The 23,177-nt window shown below is 37.3% G+C and overlaps 2 protein-coding genes and 1 long non-coding RNA gene across 4 annotated transcripts; all 3 read right to left on the bottom strand.

Annotated features, from left to right (window-relative positions):
• Window positions 1-398: 398 nt before the first annotated feature.
• On the bottom strand, window positions 399-8,076 carry LOC137234047 (kelch-like protein 5). Its single transcript, XM_067757714.1, has 7 exons — window positions 7,680-8,076; window positions 7,234-7,591; window positions 6,802-7,173; window positions 4,313-4,614; window positions 3,980-4,181; window positions 839-931; window positions 399-770 (listed from the first exon to the last, which is right to left on the bottom strand). Exons 1-7 carry the CDS (start codon window positions 7,832-7,834, stop codon window positions 573-575), a joined length of 1,680 nt encoding a protein of 559 aa, XP_067613815.1. The 5' UTR covers window positions 7,835-8,076; the 3' UTR covers window positions 399-572.
• A 2,296-nt stretch (window positions 8,077-10,372) lies between these two features.
• On the bottom strand, window positions 10,373-11,788 carry LOC137254113 (kelch-like protein 17). The gene is made up of 4 exons (XM_067791850.1): window positions 11,371-11,788; window positions 10,925-11,282; window positions 10,493-10,864; window positions 10,373-10,417 (listed from the first exon to the last, which is right to left on the bottom strand). The coding sequence occupies exons 2-4, from the start codon at window positions 10,928-10,930 to the stop codon at window positions 10,373-10,375; spliced, it is 423 nt and encodes a 140-aa protein (XP_067647951.1). The 5' UTR covers window positions 10,931-11,282; window positions 11,371-11,788.
• A 1,505-nt stretch (window positions 11,789-13,293) lies between these two features.
• LOC137251709 (uncharacterized) lies at window positions 13,294-19,165 on the bottom strand. Of its 2 annotated transcripts, XR_010953318.1 has the most exons (6): window positions 18,835-19,165; window positions 18,488-18,684; window positions 18,266-18,411; window positions 17,963-18,193; window positions 14,424-14,604; window positions 13,294-14,353 (listed from the first exon to the last, which is right to left on the bottom strand). It is a non-coding gene; the product is annotated as an uncharacterized lncRNA (long non-coding RNA). The 2 variants fall into 2 exon arrangements; XR_010953317.1 differs by lacking the exon at window positions 18,488-18,684 and having other exon boundaries at window positions 18,266-18,439; window positions 18,835-19,164.
• Window positions 19,166-23,177: the final 4,012 nt, after the last annotated feature.

Consider the following 23,177-nt stretch of genomic DNA (forward strand, 5'->3'; position numbering starts at 1 on the left):
CGGATAGCTAAGCAAAAACTCCGGCTATCCGGATTCACAAATAGGAAATCCGGCTATCCGGATACGTAAATTGAAAACCCGGATATCCGGATACTGGAATATAAAAGTTGGATATCTGCATATCAGAATTGAACCAAGCAAACATCAAAAAATTATTCACAAAATATGTTTGTAGATTATTAAATTAACACCAAAAATTAAAAGGTACAATTTTACAAAGAAGTGAAAATAAGAACAGTGCCGTTTGTTTATATTGTGAAAAAACGCTGTTAATTGATTTAAATGCGCCACGAATTTATTGTTCTTAATGCTAAATAAACATATATGGTACTTCAATTTATTGCTTTCACTGGATATCCAAAAATACGGTTATTAACCGGATGTTCATAAATCCGGATATCCGTATAGTTTCAGAAATGAATATTAATCGGATATCCATGCCGTCCGGATTTTAGTTATAGCAATTATATAAACGGATATCCGGATATTCGAATATGCGGATAGTCCCAGTCCTACCTTCAATAATTTATGTGAGTATTTAAATATATTTTGTTTAATTTTCACATTTATTATTAACTTTTAAGTAAAACTTTTGGTACAGTAAAACAATAGTATTCGTCGTCTTCAGGTATTTTTCCCTTAGCGATCCATTTATTATTGTGTTCAGTGTAAACTGAAACACAGTTTGAATTAAAGCCACCTACAGCCCACAGTTGATTGTCGACAGAAATGGAACCAATTCTCCAAGTGGAATAGCTCAAACAACAAATCTGTAAAAAGAGGTTGATGTGCGTTAAGATCTTTAAAATTGCAATACAAATTTGTATGTTTTTATTACATTGGTCCATTTGTTAATCTGTGTATCATAACTTTCTACTGTGGCAGAGAATGACCCACCAAATACAAATATTTGTCCTTTGTGCACAGTGGCCTAAAATATATTGAATATAGCAATTCTATAAAATTAGCTGGGTACATTAGGGTGAAGTGAATTTATTTTTTTTCGAAATCGCTTTTGGCTGACCTGCAGAAAGTTGCCTTTTTTAGACCAGAAATAAGGTTGAAAATTTTTATCATCTCATCGTATGTTTAGTGGTGCCCCTGCGCAACTAAACTTTGCAAAAGACGGTAGGTACAAATTATTCAACTCAAAAAAAAGGGATGTTTTATTATTTGTTTTATTTGGATTTTAGTTTTCCACGTTGTCGACGCTTTTCTCCTCTAGTCGGAAGTGTCCCGCCATCTTCTTCTATATTAGTATCTGGTGTTGCCAATATTTACAGAATATGCTGTGCTTATAGGGTTACCCTTAACTAACCTTATACTACGTTTACAATCTAACCTTATTATACGTTCACAATCTAATCTTATACAATGTTTACAACTCGGCCATTCCTGACCATGGATCGCCCTCGATCCTATGTATATTAATGACAATTAAGCTAAAGGATCAGTCACTGCATCCTCTCTACCAATGTCGAAGTTATCGGCTTTACTCACCCATCTCCGAATGCGATGGGCTTCAATGACCCCATCATATGGAAGCTGGGTCAGTTGACAATTCTCAATGTCACGAATGACATAGCGGTCATTCCCTAATACCTTGTGCACTACGTAAGGTCCTTTATACTGAGGCAAAAAATTTCTTATTGACACCTACGGCCGTATCAACATTTTTCTATGACTACGTAGTCTCCTACTTCATACGTCTTGCATTTTGTACCAGACGCGGAGAGCCGTTTTGAATCATCATATTCTTGCCTATTTTTAATTTCTTTGGAGGCCTTTTACCGTATAGTGACCAAGTCCCGATTTGCATCGGAATATAGTTTGTCCTGAAAGTATTCCGTGAATTCATCAATTAAAGTCCCTTTTTGCTCCACCCCAAATAGCATCCGACTGGGTGTGTCACGGCAGGTTCTATGAACCGAATTATTTATAGCGTATTCAACCTCCAGCAGCTTTTTACACCAGTCGGCATGGTTTATTGGATCCGTTAATTTCCCTAGCATTGTTTTAATAATCCTATTTATGCGTTCAACTTGCCCGTTGGCTTGTGGAGAGGCGACAGCAACCTTAACATGGTATAAATTTCGTTTGGAAACCAAATCGGCAAATTCCAAAGATGTAAAACTTGTTCCTATCACTAATAATTCTTCTAAGGCGACTGTAGTAGCTAAAATATTTTTCAAGTGCGGCAGTAACTTCTCAAGTGCTAGTGGAATTTGTTGGATACAACTTAAAAAATTTAGTAAAGGCATCAACTACCACTAATATGTGCTTCCTCTTTGAGTTTATAGATGGTAATGAACCAAAATGATCAATATGCAATGTATCAAACGGAAGTGGAACTTTTGGTATTGCATGAAAATTTCTCTCTTTGGCCCTGGGTTGAGTTGCGTACATTAGGCATTTTAAACAGTTTCTAACAAACATTTCTACCTTTGCTTTTGCTTTGGAAACCAATAATACATGTCTAGCTTACTAACTGTCTTATCAACGGATTGATGTCCAGTTTTTCGTGAACCACTCGTAAGACATTTGTTTCCATTTCGTAGGGTACATACAACCTCCTTTTTTTGTCGTGCTTAATCTTATATATCAAACCATCTATTAGATCAAACCCTTCAACAGCGCTTTCGATGAGATGATTTCTCAAGGAAGCAATAGTCTCATCCCTCTCCTGTGCTATTTGAAACTGAAATTCTACGTCGTTAGTATCTATAATTAATGCTATCTCTGCCCTACTTAAAGCATCAACATGTCCCATTGAGGCTCCTTTCCTCTGTTGTATTTTAAAATTGTAGTTCTCTAGTTCAAGCGCCCACCTAGCAATTCTTGAGTTCAGCTGCTTCCTTTCTAAAGTCATGGCTAATGCGTTGCAGTCCGTGATTATTTTAAAATACCTTCCAAGTAAGTTCTGAATCTTCTTAAGGCGTAAATAATCGCTAAAGTTTCGAGTTCGAAACTATGGTACCTGGATTCAGCGCTTGAGGCAGTCTTTGAGAAATAAGAAACTGGATGAAATTTCTTGTCGTCTTTCCTATGTAGTAAGACAGCACCAAATTCAATTCTACTAGCATCACAGTGCAATTCTGTTTCTCTATCACGGTTGTATATTGCAAGAACTGGACTGTTGGACAGTCGAGATTTTAGTTCATTAAAGGCACCCATTGAGGCAATTCCCATCGAAATTGAAATAAGAGTTTCTCTTAAGAAGGTTTTGAAGTGGCTTGGCTATTTGCGAAAAAGACTGGAAAAACGACGAAAATATGAAAAAAGTCCTAAACAAGATTGTAGTTGTTTCTGATTGACGGGTATTGGGAAATCGCGTATACTCTTAATATGCGAATCATTTGGTCAAGTTAGTCTATTTCACAATGTCCAAATTTCGATTTAACAAGATTGAGTTTTAGTCCTCGCATAGCCAACCGTTCCAAAACAGTCTTAAGTGCATCTTTGTGCTCTTCAAAATCCTGGCTGGCAATAAGAATGTTGTCCATGTAGACTATAAGCGTCCTATTTTCAATCAAGTCACGAAATGCGCTGTTAATAAAGCGTTGAAAGACAGCGGGGGTAATGTTTACATTTGTCAATTTACTTTTGCTTGTTATTGTGCTCATTGATTTCAAAGCCTACTGATTTTCATGGCCTACTATGTGCCTGTAAAACTCTTACTTATACACTTGATTAGAAACATACTATTATAAACAAAAAACTGTAAAACACCATTTAAAATTTGTCGTTTTTAGTTATAATATGTAATTTTACTAAAGTAAAAGTAAAAAAGTAGTAAGGGCTGGGGGCACCTCAAAACGCCATCCTACGAAAATAATATGTGGTGATTATGGTTAACTCTTATAAAGACAACTTTTCATTTGTATCGTTTACAAAAAAAAAAAAAAATCCATAGGGTATCACTCCACCCTAGTGTACATGTATATACAAAATTTATTATTGAATTTGTTTTTGCACTTACACTAGCCATATAATGTGTTTCATTCATATCAGCACATTGAGTCCAGTCGTTCGTTATGGGATCATAGCATTCAACAGATTTTAAATTATCCTTATCACATCCACCCATTACATAAATTTTGTGATTGAAAGAAACTGCGCAGGCACCATAACGTGGTGTGATCATATTACTTACTGACTTCCATCCATTAGAAACGGAAGACCTGGAAAAGTATGATGTGTGGAATAGTTAAATATAGCAAAAACTCGTTTGCCTGTGACAGCGATCTTCCTCCAAACCAATTTAGCTGTGATTCGTTTTATGTTAAAATTTTCTTGTCAAAAACGTACTTACATTTCCACTGATCTTAAAATAACATCGTTTTCTGAAAGTCCACCGATTGCATAGATTTTTTCATTTAATATTGCAACACAAGGACTGGATCGTGACTGATTCATTGCTGGCAACTGTTTAAATGTTTTTGTTTTGAAATTCCAGCTGCGCACTTCATTAATGCGATCGTCGTCACGTTCACCGCCCACAAAAATTAAATTTTCACCCATAAAAATTACTCCAAAACAGTCAAAATTTATTTTAATATCAACCCACTTCTGCCATAAGTCCTCAGTTTTGTTATATTGATAAATGGTCTGAGTCTGCAAATTTTTGTTTATTTTAAAATTAATGCAATCAAGTATATACTTGTAATTTTCAATGTTCAGAGAAGGAGTCATATCGTATCCCAACAAACAAAGTAAACGTAATGTAAGTTTATAAAAAGCTTTCTCAAAAAAAGTGAAACACCCGACTTTGTGTTGGATGCTGTAACAGGTGAAACTTTTATCCAGAATCAACCCCGACATACATAATGTTCTGCATGCGGTGTCACCACATGACACCATATTTACAATTGTAATGTGGAACCTACGCTTCTAACCCTATAGTCTACCCCTGTTGAAATTGCTAGTTTCCTTGGACTCCTGTTAGAGGACTTTGATGACAATTTGTGAGTGGTCGGGGTCATTGAATGGGGCGAAGCACTATTAACACAACAACAAAAATATTCGTTTGTTCGGTCTTATGGATCTAATGAGTACGTATGCAACTCATCCGATTCACCAATTCGAAGCTATTATGATTTAAGAAAATGGATTTCGAAAACGGATCGTAAAATACAATACGGGCCTCAGGTCAAGACATCCAGGATTAAAACAATATTAATCGCATTGGGAGGAGGGGGTTAAAGTCAGCTTTATGCTATATAACGGGGGAAAGCAATCAAGCTGCAAGATTCGTCACTTGAGATATAAGGGGGCTTTAAATGCAGCAAAATGGCCGTCAGGTAATTTATCGATCGCCACTTTGCTCAACCATATTTAGACCTTGTTTCTCTTCCTATTTGTGGCATGCTACTTTAAATTTTGCCTACAAGTCGACCGGAACTACATGTTTTATACCGACACAGACTTTTTAAACGATGAAAATCCAATCGCCGTGTTGAAACCTCGTTTAGAAAAAATGTTTTTCTCAAGTATTTAATGTTACTTCTTTATGGACTTGAACCTTGGTACGGTAGGCGAGCACACTACAAGGAAATATCGCTCCAAAAGGATGGATTTGAAGAAAACTTTGGGACTAGCACTTTTCAGTGCCCGACAATCGTGGAATTATTTTTTCCCCCCTCTGTTCTCCAAAAGACTGCTTAAGAAAGCAAATAGGGGCGACCGATCACAAATTGTTATCAATATCCTCACTCTAACCGGTATTAGGAGAGCAAAGAGCATTGCAGCTGCTTTAAGCTACTGCAGCGATAATATTTTTGGCATAAAATGTGATAAACTAAGCAGGATTATATTGAAATTTTAACAGTCTTCCCAGTGTATAGAATTGCTTTTGGGGGTTACCGCCTACCTGAACACATTTAGTTATTATTCTATAGTTCCTGCAATATCACACCGTCCTATTGAGGTTGCAATACCAAAGCCTCGTTAATACATATCAGAGTTAGGGGTAGTGCACTGATGCACCAGCCTTCACTCAGTTGAGTGGTTTTACAAAAAATTTCGGCCTCACTTCATCATCGATACAACATCGATAACACTCCCCAAGGCCTTTCGATCCGTGATCGAAAACTATTTTTGAAATCACAATAGCTTTAATATGGTGAATCAGAGTAATAACATAACTGAGATGGGGACAATTCGTACTCATATTATCCATGTTGACTGTTACTTTAAAAAGAATGTTGACCCTTTAAGTGGCACATAGAAAGGTCCATTATTATTATTATTATTATTTTTTTTCAATGAGCTGAGTGGTAGTGAAGCAATAAAATGGCTGTAGTGACAAAAAATAGCGTGCATATTTTTGCGATATAGTGCCATGCTAACGAAAGTGTAATGTAATAAAAATTTAGTGCACTACCCCCAGCTATGATACAAATGATAGCTAGACTTTTTGACAATGTTTTAGTACAAATGGAACGTACAAGTTGATAATGTGCCTGCAGGCGATACACAAATAATAGCTAAGATTATATTATAAGCAGATAAAAGTTCTTGAGCGGGAAGCTATTCTTATGCTGGTGATTAAAATCGACTATGTTGATTCTACCTTAGAAAGTTACGGCATCACAGTTCATGCCGACAACTGATTTAATAATATAGTACATATTTTATAATATAAACCCCACTTTGTATACTCCTGTAATTTATCTGTAATCCTTAACTATATTGAGCTCGAATCGAACCTTGAATCATATATTTAGTCTGATTAATTGTTAAAATGGTAGACTAATAAATAAATAAACAATTTGTAAAGAGTCATATCCCAGAATTATTTACCTCTAGGTTAAGCGCCAAAAGTGATTCTTCGTCAGGAAACGTAATCTGACCATCACGTTTCTCTGTATACTTCAATGTCAGCTTAGAACGAGCCAATGGGCAGGTTTGCCACGTTACCGCCATTAGTGCCAATTTTTCACAACCCGGCAACGAGTGAATATCAGTCATAATAAAGTCAATATCAAATTGCGTTAATCGTAGACAGGCAATCACGTTTGGTAGTTGATGTTGACGCGCATAGGCATTATGTTCATACCAACGTTTTACTGCATTGAAAACATCTTTCTCGCACCGTACCTGCAAATTGTTGCTTTCTATTATTGCTTGTATCTTTTTGGCATCAAAATCTAAAAATTCACTGCTTTGGGTTACCTGCAAGATCATAGAACAATAAATTGAATGAGCTAACAAGCACTACCTATGTTAATTTACATGCATAAAGTTTCGTGTTTCGTAAGCCAGAATTTTTTCATTTAATATCTCACACTGAGTCTCCCTTTCCAGGCTATATGCTCGCTGCAATGTAAAATCGTTTATATTCTCTATGATGAAATCAGCACAATTTGCAACAGCGCCTTTCAATTGAAGTATTAAAGCCGCTTTTAACATCCGATCCACATTGTTAATGGTTACGAGCGTTTTGCCTGTATAGCAAAAGGTGATTAAGCGCTCGAAAGTGTCGCTATCGATATTGGTGATTTCTATAAGTGGACAAATCCCGTCGTCACTTTTGAACAGTTCACGGAAATAAGGGCTTGCCGCTGATAGAATTAGGCGATGAGCAGTAATTCTGTGATTACATACATATATAACAAGCGTAGTTAATGTATGTTACATACATGCTGAAATAGCGTTAATTCAAATGGAAGTTTACTTACAAGGAAGTTGGATTTGTTAATTTGAATGTTACATCCACTAAAATCTGGTCGTCAAAGTGTTCATATATTTGAATCAAAACGTTTTCTAAAAAGTATTTGGCTCCATCTGGATTTAGCTCTGAGAGGCGTTGCCTTGTTATGTTACATGCTGCCATTGCTATTGCGCCTGGGCGTATAGCTTTTTTAGAATTTAGAATTTTAAGATGTTAGATTACTTATTTGGATACTCAGTTGTGAATGTATTGAGTTCGGAACGTTGTCGTTGTTGAATTTATGGAAGTTTTGGAATGAGTTGCAATATATTTAGGAATCGCCCGATCGAGATAAAAAAAAACTGTTTACGGTAAGGCTGAGTAAAACAGCGCTGTGATGTGTTATTGTATTAACACTCAGTAATGTGCGGCACGCACACGCACACTTATCGATTAATTTATAACACAGTGGCACACTCGATGGCACAAAGCTGACTGTTTCTATAGCGCAGAGAATGACACTCGGATCGTAAGTGCACATTCATACATACATAGTCCATTGTGCTTGTGTTTTGCTTGTGTGCTGATTGAACACATACTCTGGCCTGTGTATTACGTTTAAAAGATGTGGGCACAAAATGTATACTCTAAGTTGAAAATGTTCTATTTAAACAAAAGTTGTGGTTATATAACGTAGATTCCCTTAACATGGGAGTATTTGCCACGATTTACTTTTCTAAATGGCGTCAAACGTGGCGTTACAGGTAAGTAACACAGTACTGTGCTCTGATATTGTGCCAACACTCATATCGACTTTCGATAATCAGTTATAACACAATTGTGTCAACACAATAGGGATTTTTCATACAAAATTTGACAGCTCGTTTACGCACTAGATAAATTTATACGTTTACACACTTTATAAGGCATTTATACGGTTACATGAGTCCCCCTAATGTCTTAATACTGCAAAGTGTGCCTGTGCTACTGTGTTAACACTCAAAAAATAGTCTCATTACCCACCACTAGTTTACGGTCCTTTTAAAAACACTATAGTGATCAACGATTAGTAAGGGGATCATTATTTATCGATATCATTTGTTTATTTTTAATTTTGTTTTTACTTTATACTAGGTTCAAACACACACCAAATTGGCAATTTATACTATTTGGGCAATTTATTACGCAGTTTGTCATATAACAAATTGTAATAATAAATTGCCAATTTAAAAAAAATTGCGTAATAAATTGTTTCAAACTACAAATGCAACATTGTAAAGTGTGTTTATTGAGTATATTTAAACGTCACTTACGCATGGCTGAACTATATGGTTGGCTCATATCATCAGCTGATTTTATGTCTTTCATTTCACTGGAGTAGGGATGGTCAAAAGAAGATGGCAAACTCAAAATGAAACAAAAACATTGAACACATTTTCTTACAACACACAAAAATTTCAAAGTTTTATGTTTTCATTCCATTTCATTCGCCTAATACCAACACGCACATTTTGACAGTCTGAACAAAGGTATGCTCTTGCTGTAGAGATGAGCCAACCAGCTATCAAATTACTATTGTGTAAGCTGAATCGAGTTGTATGAACAGCACTCAATTCAAATCGAAATTTCCTCAATTTATTTTTCTGTTTGAACATAGTATTAGAATTTAATGGTCAATTAATGATGGCTTATAACCATAAAACCATAGCCAGATAAAACAGCTGATCGAACCTAAAATAAATAAAATAAATGTAAGGCGCGATAACCTCCGAAGTGATCTAAGGCCGAGCTTCTCTTCCAATTTGCGTCGTGCTCCTCTTGATTTTCCCTACAAATTGGTCGGACGGGACCTACAAGTTTTATGCCGATTCCGAACGGGATCTGCAAGGCAGATGAGTTTTCACTGAGAGCTTTTCATGCCAGAAATACACCCGGAGCGCTTGCCAAACACTGCCGAGGGGCGACCCCGCTTAGAAAAATTTTCTTCTAATTTAAAAAGCTTATTTCTAAAATTTTTGATGTTGCTTTGCCGGGGTGCGACCCCAGGGCATACGGTGTGGTAGGCGAAGCATGCTACCATCACACCATGGGGCCGCTGATCGAACCTACCTTATGGAAATCAATGTAATCGATTAATGGTGCCATACCATAACCAATCAATTGATTTTTGGTTCCTCGCCATATCCATAACCTAAATATATTTGAGTTGGTGAATTTAATAACTTTTTGTAGATTTTATACATTGTTTTGGATATGTTATGACTAATATACTTATTTTTTGTGGAATATGTAATTTTTTGCGTTTTCATTTTTATGATTTTTTCACGATTTTTAGGTTAACGCACCATTAATCGATCATATTGGAGATGGTTACGGACTATGGCGTTATGGTTAAGGAAGTTTAATTTGGCCTTCAAAAACACAATATAGTGTCATGCTAACGAAAGTGTAATGCAATAAAAATTTAGTGCACTAATGGAACGTACAAGTTGATAATGTGCCTGCAGGCGATACACAAATAATAGCTAAGATTATATTATAAACAGATAAAAGTTCTTGAGCGGGAAGCTATTCTTATGCTGGTGATTAAAATCGACTATGTTGATTCTACCTTAGAAAGTTACGGCATCACAGTTCATGCCGACAACTGATTTAATAATATAGTAAATATTTTATAATATAAACCCCACTTTGTATACTCCTGTAATTTATCTGTAATCCTTAATTATATTGAGCTCGAATCGAACCTTGAATCATATATTTAGTCTGATCAATTGTTAAAATGGTAGACTAATAAATAAATAAACAATTTGTAAAGAGTAATATCCCAGAATTATTTACCTCTAGGTTAAGCGCCAAAAGTGATTCTTCGTCAGGAAACATAATCTGACCATCACGTTTCTCTGTATACTTCAATGTCAGCTTAGAACGAGCCAATGGGCAGGTTTGCCACGTTACCGCCATTAGTGCCAGTTTTTCACAACCCGGCAACGAGTGAATATCAGTCATAATAAAGTCAATGTCAAATTGCGTTAATCGTATACAGGCAATCACGTTTGGTAGTTGATGTTGACGCGCATAGGCATTATGTTCATACCAACGTTTTACTGCATTGAAAACATCTTTTTCGGACCGTACCTGCAAATTGTTGCTTTCTATTATTGCTTGTATCTTTTTGGCATCAAAATCTAAAAATTCACTGCTTTGGGTTACCTGCGAGATCATAGAACAATAAATTGAATGAGCTAACAAGCACTACCCATGTTAATTTACATGCATAAAGTTTCGTGTTTCGTAAGCCAGAATTTTTTCATTTAGTATCTCACACTGAGTCTACCTTTCCAGGCTATATGCTCGCTGCAATGTAAAATCGGTTATATTCTCTATGACGAAATCAGCACAATTTGCAACAGCGCCTTTCAATTGAAGTATTAAAGCCGCTTTTAACATCCGATCCACATTGTCAATGGTTACGAGCGTTTTGCCTGTATAGCAAAAGGTGATTAAGCGCTCGAAAGTGTCGCTATCGATATTGGTGATTTCTATAAGTGGACAAATCCCGTCGTAACTTTTGAACAGTTCACGGAAATAAGGGCTTGCCGCTGATAGAATTAGGCGATGAGCCGTAATTCTGTGATTACATACATATATAACAAGCGTAGTTAATGTATGTTACATACATGCTGAAATAGCGTTAATTCAAATGGAAGTTTACTTACAAGGAAGTTGGATTTGTTAATTTGAATGTTACATCCACTAAAATCTTGTCGTCAAAGTGTTCATATATTTGAATCAAAACGTTTTCTAAAAAGTATTTGGCTCCATCTGGATTTAGCTCTGAGAGGCGTTGCCTTGTTATGTTACATGCTGCCATTGCTATTGCGCCTGGGCGTATAGCTTTTTTAGAATTTAGAATTTTAAGATGTTAGATTACTTATTTGGATACTCAGTTGTGAATGTATTGAGTTCGGAACGTTGTCGTTGTTGAATTTATGGAAGTTTTGGAATGAGTTGCAATATATTTAGGAATCGCCCGATCGAGATAAAAAAAAACTGTTTACGGTAAGGCTGAGTAAAACAGCGCTGTGATGTGTTATTGTATTAACACTCAGTAATGTGCGGCACGCACACGCACACTTATCGATTAATTTATAACACAGTGGCACACTCGATGGCACAAAGCTGACTGTTTCTATAGCGCAGAGAATGACACTCGGATCGTAAGTGCACATTCATACATACATAGTCCATTGTGCTTGTGTTTTGCTTGTGTGCTGATTGTACACATACTCTGGCCTGTGTATTACGTTTAAAAGATGTGGGCACAAAATGTATACTCTAAGTTGAAAATGTTCTATTTAAACAAAAGTTGTGGTTATATAACGTAGATTCCCTTAACATGGGAGTATGAAAGAAGGTATATGTTGCCACGATTTACTTTTCTAAATGGCGTCAAACGTGGCGTTACAGGTAAGTAACACAGTACTGTGCTCTGATATTGTGCCAACACTCATATCGACTTTCGATAATCAGTTATAACACAATTGTGTCAACACAATAGGGATTTTTCATACAAAATTTGACAGCTCGTTTACGCACTAGATAAATTTATACGTTTACACACTTTATAAGGCATTTATACGGTTACATGAGTCCCCCTAATGTCTTAATACTGCAAAGTGTGCCTGTGCTACTGTCCCTACAAGACAGGTACCCGTTCCCTAATCGATTACTTAATCGTCATCAATAACTTGTTCACCAATTATCGTCTTAATGACTTTTACATTGCTGTCGTGAAAAAGGTAACGCATGTGCTCTCTCAAAATAGTGTACGTGCGACTCTCTTTCTCGCTCTTACCTATTGTGTTTTCGACATTCCTTCTCGCTCGATGTTATTTACATTTTTAAGTTACTTCATCAGTTATGTTTTCGTTATCGCTAACCAAAACATATGCAACAACAACAATACGGGTAACTGGTCTATCGGTTACCCGTATCGGTTACCTTCTGTCAAATCGCTTTTTCTATGAATGAAACGCGTCCTTTATGTTCAGATAATATTTAATTATAAATTATTCATATATACAATGTTTTTTTAGAATTTATATTATTGCCTTATTACTCTAGCGAACTTTACATATGTGAATTTTTATATTTATAAACTATATAAATACATTAACGTCTATTCATAGTCGTGCCCTTTCCGAAACCTTGTTTTGAAGTTCTTATTTTTCCTGCGCTGGTAGTGTTGCTCATCAGTTTGCAGTCATATTAGTTTGGTAGGTATAGTAACATCAGACGTAGGGAAATTAGGAAGCATGTCAGGAGTATCACCAGAATCCAAAGAAACATGGTGATTCGTCACCTCCGTTTTCTTCCATATCCGGATTCATTCCATACTAGTAATTATAAATATCTTGTAGATGCCACATAGGTGTAACCATACCCTCAAGATATTTCCGTTCAAATCTTGTGGTGTACACGTAAACTTGTATTTGTTCTAAATTATTCACCACATTCTAAACATAGAAAAGATGTATTAAGTGTTTGCGTAAATACCATTGTGATTACAATATGGACAAACATTCAATTCTAAACTTTTCGTTGTTACATCAATTGTTTCAGCGTGTTGTACACGTAAATAAAAATTCATACTTGAATGTATTTTCGTCTTCCAATCGCATAATTTACATTTTAAATAATGACTATTAGGCATATGAGAAATCTCATGGTCCAATAATTTGTTGAAGCTTGGTGTAGCTGCTTGAATAACACAAAATTTACATTTTGCACCACGTTCGTTATATTTAAATTGTAAATGTTCTGGTTTCTCTACACGATGCATAAAGTTTAGATGCTTTTTCCAACAATGTGCTGAATTTAATTGAAATACATACATTGGGCATTGTCTCATGATAAATTTTCCATAAATATACTGAGCCTCTTTATGTAGGCTCTTTTCTTAACATCTAATTCTGGCCGTACAGGATATGACAGTTTTGCTTCAGGTTATAATCCACACTCATACTATTTTCAGATTCTGTTTCATAATTTTCATCATTTTCAACATTGGACTTTGCATCAACATCATTATCATCATCGTCATTTTTTGATAACTCTGTTTTAAGCTTCATATTTATCAAAGGTTCATCTTCCTTAGTATTAGAATTAGAAACATTGTCATCTTCGGTTAAGTTTTTATCAAGTTTAGCTTTTTTCCTAGGTTTAAATTCTTTACTATCCGTACTAGAATTAATACCATCATCAACATTTTTCGTGGTCTGTTTGAGTTTTTAAATTTGCCAATGGTTCGCCTTTATCAGTATTAGAATCAGAATGGCCCTGGCCATCTTCACCGTGTTGCAAAGTAGGCGACACATGTTGGTGTTGATGTTTGCGCATATTGCGGATATGTTGGTGGTTCACTAGTCATTAATTGTTTAGAAGTTTCAACTTGTTGCGTTTGTTGTTGTTGTTGCTGGCTGATGATGTGGTGTTAACGTTTGTTGTACAATTTATTCGGGTGATTGCACATATTGTTGGTGTGTTATAGTGCTGGAAAACCTTCCGATATTGAAAGTCCTTGATTAGTGTAATCCCCACGTAGTGAACTACTCCTGTGACCGCATCCGCGGTAACTATTACATCTGAAGGCGCTTAAGTTACAGGCATAGCTGACATCGCTTATATAACAGGTTGACTCTAAAGTAAAAACCAAAACAAAATATTAGAATCAGTGTTTATGAATAACATATTTAAAATAAGCTCTTACAACAACGTGATCGGTGGCTACATCCCCGTGAAAGTAGTGTGGTGTTCCTCCTTGTATAAACGTAGATACTGGATGTGCTCAACCGTGCAGTTTTCTTCTAATTTGAGCAAATGTATGTTCTTACAGCCACAGCTGGAATATTTGGGATATTTCTATCCTCACATCGTCAAAATCAAATTACCTAGAATGAAAAAGAAACTCATATCAGTAAGAATAGATTAAAAGTTTTTAATATAAGCCGAAAAGTGTTCCATAAATAGGGCTCCACACATAGCTCTTTTCCAAAGGCACAAGAGAAATTTCAGATAACTAGAATCAGGACCTGGTAAAGTAACTTCAAAGGCGATTTAGTCGCCACTACTTCGTATGCGCATTTCTCTACGCTCCCTTTCGGCATGCATCATCAATTTCGTAATTACTATAAAGGCCATCTTGGTAACAGCAATCCAACAATCTATTTGTCCGAAAATTCGTGGAACTAAATTCCTAATGGAAGGTTCCTCTCCAAAAACTCTGTTTACAGACAGTCTTTCGCCGTGAAAACGAGGGCAGTGAAATATTACATGTTCTGCGCTTTCCAATTCGGACGGACAGCTTGGACAGAAAGGATCCTCCTCTATCCCACGCTTATGTAGATATTCCTTCAAGCCACCGTGCCCGCTCAATATCTGTGTGAGATGGTAATTTAGTTTGCCGTGTTTTCGCTCGTACCATTCCACTATATTCCGGACTAGCATGAAGGTTCAGCACTCTTCTCGAATCTTCCCGCCGTTCTTGCCACCTAACTATTGTTCGTGACCTTGCGCTTTTCTTAGCATCTTCAGATGGTCGGCTGAATCCAATGCCATACAGATCGGCCATTTCACCTGAGAGTAGATATTCTGGGATTTTCCTGGATAAAACATGGATCGCGTCGTCGGAACAGCACATGCTATTCGTATAGCAGTAATGCGGTAGGCTGCTAGTATATCTTTTTGGTGGACCATTTTAGATCTGTGCCATACTGGTGCTGCATATAATATTATAGAGCTGGTTACGTTGGATAATCGCTGACGGGTAGCTTCGCTTGGGCCGCCGATGTTGAGCATTATTCGCGTTAGGGTTCCACTAACTCTAGAAACTTTGTCCCCCACCGCCCTGAAGTGCTCCCTAAAAGTTAGTTTTGAGTCAATGATTACTCCTAGATATTTCAAGGAGGGCTTTGAATTTATTTGAAAATCTCCTATGGTTAGGACCAACTCATCCACAGTCCGCTTTGAGCTCATCAGAACCACTTCTGTCTTATTGCTAGCCATCTCCAGCCCCGTGTTCGTCAACCATTCCGTTATTCTTCCCATGGCGTCATTACATAATGCTTGGAGCAGATCAAGTTTCTTGGCCACTGCTACTACGACAATATCATCTGCATAGCCGACAATTTCCATGCCTCCGGGAAGGTTGATTTGTAGCACCCCGCCATACACCGCATTCCAAAGAGTTGGACCTAGAACAGATCCCTATCTAATCTATCTATCTATCAAATTATTCGGAGCAGGTACGGAACTTGTCTTGGGACACCCAAAGTGCACCCACGTTTCTCATGGCTCCAGCGGGTTAGCGGCTTCCTAGAACTTAAGCCACTTGCTGCTTCTAGATCTGACATCTGTCAGCTGGAGTCTTAGCCCGGCAAGCGCAGGGCACGAGCACAGAATGAAATCGATCGTTTCCTCCTCCAACTCGCACTTCCTACATCTGCTATCACTGACCAAGCCTAATTTAAAGGCATGTGACGCCAGAAGGCAGTGTCCAGTAAGAATACCCGTCATGAGTCTAGTCTACAGTTTAATGATAATAAAAATATAAGAATCAGTGTTTATGAATAACATATTTTAATTAATCTCTTACAACAACCTGATCGGTGGCTACATCGCCATGTAGGTAGTGTGGTGTTCCACCTTGTATAAACGTAGGTACTGTATGTGCTCAACCGTGCAAATTGACATTAGCAGTAACATTATTTACATAAACATAGCTTGGTATTTGTGCAGGCCTCAATATAGCATACATTGGTCCAGTTCGGTGTGCACCAGCCACTGGTACAAACACTTTTGAATGCATAGCTTTCATATAGGATGGATGTCCAGCAGTGCTCCGGTTGTGCCAATATGTAATGGGCTGCTCCGTCTCTTGGTACGGCTGTATAGGTATAGGCGGGTGCAATGTATTACTAGGCTCAAGAAAATTAACGAAAATAAGGCCAAATAAAAGTTGGAGCAAGGGGGATTGGAAACACGTCATTGTCCTGCTTGTAATGTGTCCCCACATGTCACCAACCATCTCTTTAACTGTATTGTGCAACCAACGCCTCTAACACTCCTCTCATTATGGCCCACCCCTGTTGAAACAGAGTTTCTTTGGACTCCCGTTAGAGGACATTGATGACAATTTGTGATCGGTCGCACCTATTGGATGGGGCGAAGCACTGCTACTACAACAACAACAGGCGGACAACACGGTAAGAGAGGCAGCAACTGCATGACCCATCGATCCCGAGCCGTTCCTGCCAGTTGGCCCACAGGGGCATCTATTAGTAGAAGAAAGGGAAATAGGGAAGAACACTGGCGCAATATGCCAGGCCTGAGTCAATCTAAGTTACTGTTAGGGGGTTACAGGACAACTCGATATAGGGCATTAATAGGCCCCTCAAAAAGATAACCTAAGAACCCCAACGGCTATTCTTACAAGACACTGTAGACTGAACAGTCACATGCAAAAGCTGGGTATAGTATCGAACAACACATACCGATTTTGTGATGGATCAGCAGACGGTGGACCATATCCTTCTAGATTGCGGCGCAATTTCAAGACGTAGGGCTAAGTTTATGGGCTCACCATGGCCAGAGCATTCCCACATTTAATCTCTCAAGCAAAGAACACTGCTGGGGTTCATCAAGGAAGTCGGCTAGGATGAGGTGCTGTGAAGGAGATGTGCAAGTCACTGTGCAATCCTCAATAAATGATCTATCTATCTACGTTCCGGTAACAAGCACCATTGTGGTACTAGCCCCACCATCTCGGGAACTATTGATATGACAACATTAAACCTTCTAGGGATTGAATATTAATAATGCCGGCAATGCGAAAGTCTGCTAAAATGCACCATTCTCCATGGAATGCTCGATATATAAATTTCCACGTTTTGAAACAGTGATGAAAAGAGCAAAATTTACAATAATTTTAACTGGCTGTGGGTAGTAAGGTGTTGATATCCTCTCTTAACGCAATGTAATGACAACTGCGATGCAGGGGAAATGACAAAAATCTTGCAAATCTACTGATAATAATTCATTTTGCTCCCCTTCTTAGCAGTTCTATGCATACATACATATGTATTTTTCTCTCCAAACGCTAATTAAAAAAATTAATTGGTTTTCACATGAACTTCGAACTCTGTCGTATTTGCATTCTTCAGTTGATTATCAACAAAAGCATGACAAATTATCACTAAAAAAATTCATACATGTTGCTAATATATTTAATATGGTAGCCAATTTACTTACCCTTTCTGGTGCGATGATTCCTGGACAATCGGGTCTGACTAGACGCGATTTTTTTTGCCTTAAGAGAGCGTGCTTAACGCGAACCCTATCATGTTATGGCACAACTTTGGTGATGCAAAAAATCAAAGACATTTCTGCTTCTAATGCTTCTAGGATAGCAGCAGCAGCTCCCGGTGGCACCACATAAATAACAGTTGCAGGCCGATCAGTTGCCTTTTTTGCTCCGGCTACCTATTCAATTTTAATTCACATTACATTATCTACTATTGCAATTTTTAATCACTACAAATCAATATAAATTACCGAAGCAAATACTGGCAAACCAAGATGCGTAGTTCCAGCCTTTTTTAAGGAAAAACATCCAACCAGTTTGGTACCGTATTCCAAAGCATGTTGCTTGTAAAGTACCTTGTTTTTGTAGATTTCCTTTGATTTTGGCATATTCTGAGCTGAATCGCAACCCGGCGGAGATACTATCTATTAGAATAATATAACATTTTTTTTATTATTTAAAAATGCACATACGTATGAATGAAAATCAGAAAGTAAATAATGTTGTTGTTGTTGTAGCGATAAGGACACTCCCCGTTATGGACTTTGGTGGTCTTTTGCCGGATGCAGATCGGGTACGTTCCGGAAACCATTAAGGTACTAGCCCGACCATATCGGGAGCGATTTAGTTGACATAAAACCTTGTAGGCCATCCCGTCGATTCTATACAACTTAATATTGTAACGATTTAAAAGACGGTGCACCACCCAATTTTTATCAAAAATTATCAAACGTGGAATCAAAAGGCGCGCTTCGAGCTCCGTTTTTATTATTATTTGATATTTTTAAATTAGGTGGTGTACCGTCTTGTAAAACTTTACCCTTAATATTATTTTGGGCGAAGGCCGCCAACGCAAAAAGATGGTCTCTGCAGCAATATTCTTAATTTCCGTCACATGTCACAACTCAAATTAACTTAATGTTATTTTGGGCGAAGGTCGCCAACGCAAAAAGGTGTTCTCTGCAACAAAATTTTTAATTTCCGTCACAACTAAAAGCACAAGATATTTTTCGTTGTAAACAATTTATATTTTTTTTGCGTTTCAATTTTTCCGGAATAATTAATGAACTGTCATTTCGATGACAGCATGAAACGTCGATGTGTTAGTGGAGAGCGAAAAAAGCTTTGAATGTGTGGGTGAACTGGTTACCTCCGTCTTGTAGGGGTGTTAACACTCAAAAAATAGTCTCATTACCCACCACTAGTTTACGGTCCTTTTAAAAACACTATAGTGATCAACGATTAGTAAGGGGATCATTATTTATCGATATCATTTGTTTATTTTTAATTTTGTTTTTACTTTAGAATTTAATGGTCAATTAATGATGGCTTATAACCATAAAACCATAACCAGATAAAACAGCTGATCGAACCTAAAATAAATAAAATAAATGTAAGGCGCGATAACCTCCGAAGTGATCTAAGGCCGAGCTTCTCTTCCAATTTGCGTCGTGCTCCTCTTGATTTTCCCTACAAATTGGTCGGATGGGACCTACAAGTTTTATGCCGATTCCGAACGGGATCTGCAAGGCAGATGAGTTTTCACTGAGAGCTTGTCATGGCAGAAATACACCCGGAGTGCTTGCCAAACACTGCCGAGGGGCGACCCCGCTTAGAAAAATTTTCTTCTAATTTAAAAAGCTTATTTCTAAAATTTTTGTTGTTGCTTTGCCGGGGTGCGATCCCAGGGCATACGGTATGGTAGGCGAAGCATGCTACCATCACACCATGGTGGCCGCTAATCGAACCTACCTTATGGAAATCAATGTAATCGATTAATGGTGCCATACCATAACCATACCATAACAATCAATTGATTTTTGGTTTCTCGCCATATCCATAAACTAAATATATTTGAGTTGGTGAATTTAATAACTTTTTGTAGATTTCATACATTGTTTTGGATATGTTATGACTAATATAATTATGTTTTGTGGAACATGTTTGTAATTTTTTGCGTTTTCATTTTTATGATTTTTTCACGATTTTTAGGTTAACGCACCATTAATCGATCACATTGGAGATGGTTATGGACTATGGCGTTAGGGTTAAGGAAGTTTAATTTGGCCTTCAAAAACACAAGGTTATCCCTCAAAATGTGTGCTTTTGTCATTTTGCACTGTTAGTCCAATTGCAGTGCTTCCAAAGAGGATAGATATAATAAGAGCCGTCACTCGTTATTTTTTAGGCATTTACTTGATGTAAACTGTGAGGTAGTCGCTACTTTTTTTTTGGCGAGATGTTTATAAATGTCTTCTATACATTTTCATGGTGTATTTGTGTTTATTTTTCCGACTGTATTTAATTAATTATTTAATTGTCTTTCGAAAAATCACGTTTGCATAAAGTGTCAACACCGCATGGATAAATGGGAGACAATTCAAAAATGTCCCTCATAAAATTAAAGTAGCGACTACCTCACAGTTTACATCGAGTAAATGCCTAAAAAATAACGAGCGACGGCTCTTATTATATCTATCCTCTTTGGTGCTTCTTTATATTGATGACAGCTGCTTTTACAATGGTAATACCATAGAGGCCAGAACCATGTACAGCAGCACCCCGTTGTGTTACGTTATATATGTATAATTAACTAGCAGACCAGGCAGACGTTGTTCTGCTCTAAATTTGATCTATCTGCATATATCTTAATAAGCTCTTTCCGTCTAACTCTGCCTCCCCCCTCTTATATTTTTCTTAATCTTTCATTCACTCCTCGGTCCGTCTTTTCGATTCATCTATCTCTATTTCGTCTCACTCTACTCAGTCTCCCTCTCCTACCCTCTTTTCTCTTCGCTCAAGTTCTTCTCATTCTCCTTCATCTCTTATTGCCAGTCCCAGAGGGTGGTCCTAATCCCAGTCCCAGTCCGTCTCTGGTCTAGTTCCCGGAAAAAAATATCGTAAATACTAATACAGGCAAATTAATACACCAAATTTCAGGCAAATCGAATAGGACGTACATAGGTACATATATATGTATGTGGGTATTATTAATTCATGTCTCTATTTCGGCTTCGCATGCTTATTTATCAGTTTTGCAAGGTTGATGCTACTAAATCGAATATTACAACGGAAACTACTTTAAAGTTCTCAGCAATAGCTTTCATTTGATATCCATAATACACACATATTGTACAGGTATCCGGGTCGACGTTTTGGCCTATATCTCAAGACCGTTGTCACTCAGCGATATAAAAATTACTCTGTACTAAAGCACACATCAACAGCTTTCATTTGCTATCCATATTACACACACCTTCTAGGGGTATCTGGGTCCACGTTTTGGCCTATATCTCGAGACCCTAGTCACACACAGATATAAAAATTACTCTGCACTAAAGAACACATCAACAGCTTCAATTTTATACCCGTAATGTAAAAACACATCCTAGTATTACCCTGATCCACATTTTGGCCTTTATCTCGAGACCCTAGTCACCCAGGGATATGAAAATTACCCTGTACTAAAGCACTCATCAACAGCTTTCATTTGATATCCATTTTATATAAACACATTTTAGGGGTGCCCGGGTCCACGTTTTGGCCTATATCTCGAGACCCTAGTCACCAATAGGTATGAAAACTACACTGTACTAAAGCACTCATCAACAGCTTTCATTTGATATCCATATTATATAAACACATTCTAGGGGTGTCCGGGTCCACGTTTTGGCCTTATATCTCGATACCTTAGTCACCAATAGGTAGGAAAGCTACCCTGTACTAAAGCACTCATCAACAGCTTTCATTTGATATCCAATTGTATGAAAACATTCTAGGGGTGCCCTGGTCCACGTTTTGTCCTATATATCGAGACCCTAGTCACCAATAGGTATGAAAACTACCCTGTAGTAAAGCACTCAGCAACAGCTTTCATTTGATATCCATACTGTATAAACACATTCTAGGGGTGCCCGGGTCCACGTTTTGGCCTATATCTCGAGACCCGAGTCACCCAGGGGTACGCAAAATACTCAGTATCAAAGTACTCATAAACAGATTCCATTTGATACCCATATTGTACAAACACATCCCAGGATTACCCAGGTCCACGTTTTGATCTCAAGACCCTAGCCAGAATGGGATAAAAAGTATTGTATGTCCGTTCCTTAGTTACAAGCTACCTCTCCACCAATTTTCAGCCAAATTGGTTCATCCGTTCTTGAGTTATGCGTAGTGTAACTTACACGACTTTCTTTTATATAGTATTTTTCTAAAAAAAAATCATAACTCAAGAATGGCTAAACCGATTTGGGATTTTAAAATCAACTAACCATCATCTCTCCTTCCTTTATCTTTCCTAAAAATTTCATGACAATCTTTCTATCCGTTCTCGAGATATGGAGTGACAATCAAATATGTACACTTCTTTTTATATATATAGATTTGCTTTTTAAAAGGCGCCACGCCGTTATTTAAATCTTATTTCGAGAATTTTCTTTTATATATTTTCCATTTTCAAGCCGTTCGACTTGTTCTGAATAATCAATCGTTAATGTCGCAGCGAACTACTTTAAATCGGTGTTTGACCCTGTTCTGTGAATCGAACGCTGCGCAATTTTTTTCGACTTTGGGAAGCAGGCTTTTGGCAACCTTTTTCGAGTATTTATTATTTTAAATAAAAAAATATATATACTGAAAAAAGTATAAGTTTCAAGTTGGCTTATTTTGTATTTTTGATTTTCCGACAGGGTGGATAAATGATGTATATTGGAACGGTATCCCTTTCCGTTCGCAAATCGACACTGATGGTGGCACAACGCTGACACCGGTTTGTCTCGAAAGAAAATTTGACAAGGAATAACAGAAAATCGTTCCACTGTACACCATTTAAGTTGTCCCCATGTTTTTAGTATAAAATGTTAGCAAACACGACGAATAGAAGACCTCGTAAACTACTAAAATGTACAAAGTCTGTGTTTCTGGAGATACAAAGTTATACAACATGATTAGTAATTTGGTATGAAGAAGGTTTTGGGGATGTCACCATAAAAGAGCAAGCTACAAACGGGAGTAGAGGCTCGGCTATAAACCCGAAGGAAACTTCGGACATGTTAGTATTAGTATTATTCCCTAACGACCGGGGCAATCATCCAAAACTTTCGAATACTTTACTTGTACTACTCTTTTAAAATCATTGCAATCTGGGGCTCTATTCAGTAA

This window comes from Eurosta solidaginis, chromosome 5 (genome assembly GCF_040869045.1).
Source record: "Eurosta solidaginis isolate ZX-2024a chromosome 5, ASM4086904v1, whole genome shotgun sequence".
Lineage (NCBI taxonomy): Eukaryota > Metazoa > Arthropoda > Insecta > Diptera > Tephritidae > Eurosta > Eurosta solidaginis.